Consider the following 8,489-nt stretch of genomic DNA (forward strand, 5'->3'; position numbering starts at 1 on the left):
TTTCTGGCACTTGACTTTGTTTTGTGTATGTGTTTTTGCCATTTTTTATTAGAGGTGCCCGTACAGTGAATAAATACTGTAAATATAAATTTCTCAGTTTCATGATGCATTGTCACTGTGCATTTATTCATATAAATAAAATATCAATGTTGGTCAGCTGTGGTCCTATTATTGTGACATCATCAGTCAATCAATAAATCAGTCAATCAATCAATTAACAAAGCCTGAAAAGCATTCCTACACTATGGTTACTTGTCATCAACAACTGATGGGTCGCTTATTTTGGGCCTTTGGTCCGTCACCATATACACCCTCTTTGGGGTCTTCCATCCTTTTCTACTTTTCCTCCCTTTTACAAGCCCCTCCCCCAGTCTCCACTTTCACCCAATTACCCCCCCAACCCCCCCCCACCAGACTGCTCCCCCACCCCATCCCTTTTACGGAGTGCCATTATGCTGCGGTGGGTGAAGGGAAGAAGGGGATAACAATGAAGATAATGAAAGCATGCGGTTAGAAGCTTGTGAATGGCCTCATTCAGCAGAGCCAGCCAAACAGAAAAGCAGCTCAGCTCTCCCAAACCCAGAAGTTTCACTTGGTACAACTGGGTCTTTATCCCCCGTAATTACGCGCTGGTGTATACATGCATGCATACGGCACACTTACCACTGCAAAACACAAATACACACATCCACAACCTATCGGTAAATGTGGAATGGATGTTCATTCATTGATTTTTATCTGTTTTTCCACTTTTCTAGTTACTGAAAGTGTGCAAAATCAAACGCACATGCAGTAAAACTTGTTAAATGATCCACAACAATGAACTTTTTGGGCTGTCACCTCACTTATGTAATAAATAAAATAAAAATTATTATTATTATTCCTTTCCCTGCTTTTAAGACTGTGCAAGCTCCCCAAAAATAAGATAAAATAATTATAATTATTATCATATTATTATTATTACTATTATTATTATTATATCAAGTTTTTTTCTTGCACAGTCTACCGAGAGTTCACTGCTTGCTCTATATTCCTCTAACTTCTGTGTATGTGATTTTGTGTGTTTTTCCACTTTTCTAGTTACTAAAAGTGTGCAAAATCAAACGCACATGCAGTAAAACTTGTTAAATGATCCACAACAATCAACGTTTTGGGCTATACCAGTCACCTCACTTATGTAGTAAATTAAATAAAATAAAAATGATGATGATTATTATTATTCCTTTCCCTGCTTTTAGGACTGTGCAAGCTCCCCAAAAATAAAGTAATAATAATAATAATAATAAGTATTGTTATTATTATTATTATATCAAGTTTTTTCTTGCACAGTCTACAGAGAGTAGCTCTATATTCCTTTCACTTCTGTGTATGTGATGAATAAGAATCCTATATCTTGCATGCTTGCTTTTGTCTACTTTGTTTACACTCTCAAACGATCTCCTGGTTGTGCAACCCTGTGTGTTTTACACTGAAACTCGGATGAAGCATTTCTGCCCACGCCGTCGTACACGAAATACGGCTTGGCTCGTGGCCTCACAGCCTGTTATCGCACAGATGTGTGACCCCGTCCAAAAGCGTCTGCGCTTATTAATCAAAAGGAAACCCTCAGACACACACACATATGCATGGGCCGAGCTGTGTGTCAGTATTTGGAGAAAGGAGGCTCCATATGGGCACTCCTGCATCTCTTGTCTGTGCTGGCAGCCAGGCAGATGTCACATGGTCGAACAGGTCACCATGCACAGACATAAGACGAATAGCTGTGCAGTACAGACCACATGGGGCCCCTCAGCCGTCTGCCAGCAGAGACCCCCACTTCACCCCATATTCTCCACCACACACACACACACACACACATTACGTGCTAGTTTTGTCATGATTTACCCCCTTATGTTTCCTACATTTATCTATATTAATACAATGTTGCAACATTATATAAATGTTTTGTTCTTAGGTATCTTGCTTTTTTGATGTTGTCTTGCTTTATTTTGAATTGTCTGTGCATCAGTGCATGTTGCAACTATAGATGGTAGATTCCAGTAGAGTCTATAACAGTCTTAATTCTGTTTAAAGGTCCAATGTGTGTTGACTGAAATGCAATATAACATAACTATGAGGTGTTTGAAGACCTTCCATAATGAAGCGTTTTGTTTTTACTACCTTAGAATGAGCTATTTGGGTCCCTTTACATGGAAGTCACCATGTTGTTTCTACAGTAGCCCTAAACGGACAAACTGCTCTACAGAGTGTGTTTCGTAAATACGTTACCTCAAGTGAAAACTTGACGACATCTTTGTCTTGTGTCAGCCACCGTAGTGCTTTGAAAGGGAGGGGGGAGTGAGCCGTTGGTTCGCAACCTAGATGCCGCTAAATTTCATACACTGGACCTTTAATACAAGTAATATACAATTCAATATTAATATAAATTCATATTAATCTTAATTGAATTATTATAATACTAGACACTTGCCAATCTGAACACAGACTGGAAGTCAACAGACAGGCGTGCCAGACAGGCACGTTTTTTCATCCGATGAAACCGTCTGGCAAACAAGATATTGGTGCCATACAGTTGCATTGATACAAACTGCGCCCCTTAAAACATGTTTGGTGTCTAAAACACACAGGAAAATGAGTAAAAACACTCATGAATTGTGGGTTTATGTTGAAGAAAGATAACACAATAATGCGTTTCAAAGAAAACATTTGATGAAATTACATTTGACAGGTTTGGAGATATAAAACAATAGACAGGTTCCAGATTTTACATTTTTAAGATATTCCTAGAGAAAAACGTCATGGCTCATGTTCTTTTATAGCTCAGGATATTTGATAGTATTCTTGGTTGTGTTTCAGTTTAGTATCAACTTAGTCGCAGACATTTCTCCTAAAATTGTTTAGGAGAAAAAAACAGTAACAAATGAGACAATTGTTAAAAAACATGAAGAGTATAGAGGTGTATAATGAATGTATATTGACAATAATCTGGATTTGGGTCATTTTGATGAGAAATGTTCATATTGAGATATTCAATAATATTGACTTTTTGCAGAATTGTCAAATCTGAGCTCGGTGTTGAGATCTCGTCTGAAACTCCAATGGAGAGTTCACACAAATCAACACCTGGTTACTCTTTTTGTACCTTGAGGAGAAACTTCATGACATACGCATGGTTAATAGACGTTTCAAAAAGCCAAGTTTAGCATCATAGATTTGCAAATGCCACTTGCTTGGATCTGAACACATAGATCTCCCGATCCTTCCTCAATACAGTGCAAGAAAAATACTGCCGCGTGCAGTCGAAATAACACAACACGCACGTAACCGCACATAAACACCCAGTGTTCTCAGGCCTGAAGGGTTGGATCGGGGTTACTTTACACACCTTTGAACACCCCTTTTCAGGACATGGTGTGAAATGGATTTAAATGAGAAAGCGGAGGTCATGAGAGGAGGTGCGGAGGCGAAGGGAAGGAACGGAGGGAACAGGGTGGGAAGCCGACAGGAGGGTAGAAGAAAAGGAGGTGTGTGGATTTTCCATTTGTAAAAAAGAAAACCCAGGGCCACTGGTTATTGAGTTGCATGAGAAGGATCTCCCTTTCTCTCTCGCCTGCGCCCTCTCTCATTACCATAGCAGCTGCAAAGCTGTGTGCGTGAGCGTGCGAAGGGAGGGGGTCCGGGTCGGGCAGCGTGACATAGGCAGGGGCACCCGTCAATGGTGGGCCGTCTGGAGAATGAATAGAGGCGCACAGAGTTGAGCTGGGTGAACAAAAGGGAAGAGGGGAGAAGAATGGGCGAGTGAATGGGGCGGCTTGTCACTGCAAGCCGCAGCGCACAAAATGGAGTGAAATAGTGAAAGAAAGTTAAAAGGAGCAGAGGGCACGCAAGGATTGGCCTGGCCACCTGTCTCTCTCGCTGGCTGTCTTTTGGCCCTTCTGTCAATGGTGGGACTAAAAGTTGGACGTGTGAGAACGCCGTTCGGCCAGGGGGGAAATGCAGCCCAAGCGGCGTGCGTGCGTGCTTTGAGGAGAAAGCAATTGATTATTTTGTAAACAGCTGATGGGACGCCACGTCAAAATTGGATGCCGTGATGCAATTTTGATGTGCATCGTAATGCTGATGGGGTGCAATTCAAACAATCCGAAATGCACATTTTTTCATTCTCTTATAGTTCATTTTTGGGTTATGGTCAAACCCAAATTTATCCAAAGGGACTATCAGTGCAAGTTTGACATTTTATTAGCGTGTGCGTTCCCTAGGTATCCAACCCATGACCTTGGTGTCGCTTGTGCATCATACTTTTCATATGTAATCTACAATTAGCTAAAATGGACTATGCTATTTTTTACATTTTTTTTTCCTGCCTCTTGTATCAGCTGACTTTTGCAAGCTGCTGAAAGGTTACTTAAAGTAAACCTTGAGGCAAGAGCAAACCAGAGATCTGTATGTCATACATCAGCTATTGCTCAATGTCACTTCTGCCACCCTGTCTCCTCAGGGTTCCTTAAACTAGCGTTTATGTTACATCGACACAACCTATAAGCTTTAAGAGCAAATGTAAGAATTCATTCTTGTATTTCAACGAATTGAACATTAGACTGTAAGCTCTAAGCTGTGGGTTCGAGTCTCACTGAACACACTTACGGATTAAAACAAAACAAAACTGCATTAATACTTGTTTTTGAATAAAAGTGTCTGACAAGGTGTAATGTATAAATGCAAGGAACATTTTGATTTTTCTTCATTTCTTCTTTTTGTATAGCATGCTTTCACTTCGCACTGTAGGCCCCTATTGCATAAACTGAGGACTGTCGTCATGACAACAGTACATTGTTAAAAAAAATGTTTCCTGACTTCAATTTTTTAAGCTGAATCAAAGTTATTTCAACCTAGTATTTTAGTTGCTGTAATTAAAAAAAACTAGTTGAATTTGCAGGTCCGAATGAGCCAAAGTAAATGTTAAAACCTTTAGAAATGTAAAAGAGTAAGTTGAAATGACTTCCCATATAGCAAAGATAATTGATTTAATGTTGAATCAATGTTAAATTCTCATGATTAATCAATTAACTGGAAACACCAGTTTTACTTAAAATTTTGAGGTGGCAAAAATGTTGTTGATATCACATCCCCACTGGTGAACGTTACTGACACGTGTCACTCATTTATACAACTCATTGAGTTCAAGATAATGTTAATAAAAGTAACTTTTTTCGTCCTGCGCTTAACCTCAGCATATTTGTTATTTAGATGACGGATATTTGTTATTTACTGTAATGGATGTAATTGCTTTAACTTTACGACAGGTGTGACAGAAATGTGTGTGTGTGTGTAAAGGTGAACAGATTATCCTAACAGCAGATTGTGTTTCATCTCATTTCTTTGCGTCCAAACTATTGTTTACCAGAAGGTAACAGCTGGTACATTCTGCTCTAATTTTTTTTTTATAAAACATATTTTCGAGATTCTCCCAATTAATTTATCACAGTCACTTGTATTTCTCGGAACTATTGAGCAACCCAGTTGCTCTACAATTACCTGAGGCATATTAGGAGTCAGACTGACTCCGGGAACAAAAACAATCCATAAGAATCTTCATTCCATGACAGAGCCGTGTGCAAGTCTCTGCATCACACCAGCGTATTTCAAACCACAGAATTTAATATTTAAATGCCTTTGTACAAAATACAGCAAGCAATATCTTTGCATGTGACCACTTACATCCTTTCAAACATAAACAGCTAAACAAATATAAAAACATGACAAAATAACAATTCACGAAAAACATTACGAGAGGCCTCGTTTCCAAACATAATATTCCAAAAATAACATTTTCAAAGTTGGTCCAAAACAAAATATCATCACAGTTATTTGACTTTTATCTCGATCAAAGAAGGAACTTTTACTCTCATGTCATAAATGTTATGGCATTATCAAGTAAAGACTTGTGCATTGTGCAACGTCTGGTTACACTGGTTTTTACCATGTAGCACCCCCCTTAAAAAGAGGAGGATGGGACTTCAGATAAGAAGTGCTCCAAGATTTCTGTCTGGACACTTTACTTGGATGTTCTCTCATCGTGTCAACATGGACACGCATAACACCGCCCTTAACACAGTTGATATGCATGTGTTTGAGAGACATTCAAGCAGAGTGTTTTACAAAATGATACATACAGTAATTCAATTCGCATGCCGGCATATAAATGCCTTCATAAAGAATGAGTGAACACCACCCTGGAGCTTTCATACATTAAGAATCGTTTTTCCATTTAGAAAAATAGTATCTTTAAAAGTTGGCATGACACCAACAAGTCATAAAACAGCCATCAGTGCAATATTTAAAACATTCTCAAGTATAAGTGATGCATATTTCCATACTGGCTTTGAAGCGTTCCCAAAGTCGCGACGTTTTCAAACCTTACCACGTCATGCCTGAGTTGGCGCTGGTTCTGAGACAAAAGCTCACCCACAAATGAACATTTCTATACCCTTCGATGTCATTCCATACCTGTATGACTTACTTTTATATTTTATATGAAGATATTTTGAAGCACGTTGGAAACCAAACAACGTTGGGCCCCATTGTACGGACCACATTTCTCAAAATATCTACTTTTGTGTTCAACAGAACATTCATATACAGGTTTGGAAAGGCATGTGGGTAAATAAATGACATCGTTTTTATTTTCAGATGAACTATCCCTTTAAACCACTGTTCTGTGCTCTCAGCATCTGAATGACAAAACAGTAAGATTGAACTTGAAATGTGAGGAGTTTGACATTTACCATTAGAGCTTCTCTAAAATGAAGCTGCGTTAAAAATGTGAGAAATTCAATTCGAATGGGAACTCAGACCAGTAACAATACTGACTATGATGGCAAAATCCAGGCCTGTGTGGTAGTGTCTGGGCCAGATAGTGTATAGTCTTGAATATTATAATTTAGGAGATAAGAAATGGATCATCCTGAATTGTCCACGGTATACTAACCTGCAATGTCATCATATTAAATGCGTTACACTTGAGGTATCTGACATCAGTCCCTGTTTAGAGAACACGCAGAGAGATTGTATAATGTAATTCTGCATCTTGTAGGACATGTCAGTTTTCTCGTGGAGATCCGAGTGTTTAACCTGTCATCTGTGAACATTTTCATCGTGCATTAAAAGTTGACAAACCGCATTCATGACATTGTACCAACCCTAAAATTCCCTGCTAAACAAAACCATCGCAGAAATTCTAATGGATTATTATGGGATCTGGTAATGGTTCTATTGGTGGGATGTTTTCTGGCATTACGTCCAACTGGAATTAGGCCTTAAGCACACCACATAACGGAATTTTGTAATGGTTTCGATGTTCTTTATAAATAAATTAGAATTCCATTAGAATTTCTATTGGGTTTTTTTCAGCAGGGTTGCCTTTTGTTTCAATTCTGTGCCTACAGATTTCCCAAACGCGTTACATCGCACAGCTGCTGTCTTTTACTTTGGCACAAAGGGGTCAAATGTGATAGGTACAGTGTCATATTCTCTTTGATTGTTCAGATTGCGCTCGAGGAGTATTTCGCCCGCGTCACGAGGTAAAGGACGATGTCCTGGTGTCCACCAAACGCCGCTATGTGCAGCGCGCTCCATCCGTCTCTGTTGGCCAGGCGGATGTCCGCGCCGAACTTCACGAGCAGCTTCACTAACTCCAAGTTGCCGTCGATCACGGACTGGTGCAGCGCCGTCTGTCCCTCGGGTCCGAACGAGTTCACGTTAAATTCGCAGTTTGTCATGTTTTGCAAGAGGGAATGAAGCTCCTTGGTGTTGCCCTTCCTAAGCGCTTCCTGAAACACTCGCTGACGCGCGGAGCAAGTCATGTCCTGACTCATGATCTCAACAGGTAGAGCCCTTCAGTTCTGCTTCTGTAACAACCAACTTCCCACGAGGTTAAAAACCAAAGACCAGCGTCCTAGGTATTCACAAATCCCCCTTTATATGTTCCGACATACGGTGAATTAAAGTTTCGCGTCCTGGCAACTTCAGTGGTCCATACTGCCTGTGGTGGTCCAATGTTCTGTTCCAAAGAGAAAATGCGTTAACATTCGCATAAACTTCGCGTACATGGAAGCGTTACAATGCACATCTCACGGTTTATTGTGTGTTTAGGACTTTACCTCTGTGGTTCCCACGAACGGGTGTTGAATGGCCTCTGCGCACTCTGCGTTCTGACTGCGCGCTCCGGTGTGGCTGATAGACTCGATTCCGCCTATTGAGACTCGTTTGAATAACAATAGCCCGTCAAAAAGTTGGTCTGGAATGGGTGGAGACTGCGTTCATTTCATAGGCTGCTTTATAGGACAGCACAGAAAAGTGAGTGTTGCTGCGCAAATAGGAAAATAACTGCTGTGTAAAAGTGCGGGATTTGATTTGTTGTAAACCTCATAAACCCTTAAAATAAAATAAAAGTGGACAGTAGTGGAGTATTTTTACCCTACTCAAGTACA

The 8,489-nt window shown here is 40.0% G+C and overlaps 1 protein-coding gene across 1 annotated transcript; it reads right to left on the reverse strand.

Moving 5' to 3' along the window:
• Positions 1-5,638: 5,638 nt before the first annotated feature.
• On the reverse strand, positions 5,639-8,489 carry nrarpb (NOTCH regulated ankyrin repeat protein b). The gene is made up of 2 exons (XM_057354705.1): positions 8,160-8,489; positions 5,639-8,059 (listed from the first exon to the last, which is right to left on the reverse strand). Exon 2 carries the CDS (start codon positions 7,872-7,874, stop codon positions 7,542-7,544), a length of 333 nt encoding a protein of 110 aa, XP_057210688.1. The 5' UTR covers positions 7,875-8,059; positions 8,160-8,489; the 3' UTR covers positions 5,639-7,541.

The sequence above is a fragment of the Triplophysa rosa genome, linkage group LG2 (assembly GCF_024868665.1).
Source record: "Triplophysa rosa linkage group LG2, Trosa_1v2, whole genome shotgun sequence".
In the NCBI taxonomy this organism is placed as follows: Eukaryota; Metazoa; Chordata; class Actinopteri; order Cypriniformes; family Nemacheilidae; genus Triplophysa; species Triplophysa rosa.

Coding starts and splice junctions, on each gene's coding strand:
- nrarpb (XM_057354705.1), bottom strand. CDS start 7,874: ATGAGTCAGGACATGACTTGCTCCGCGCGTCAGCGAGTGTTTCAGGAA.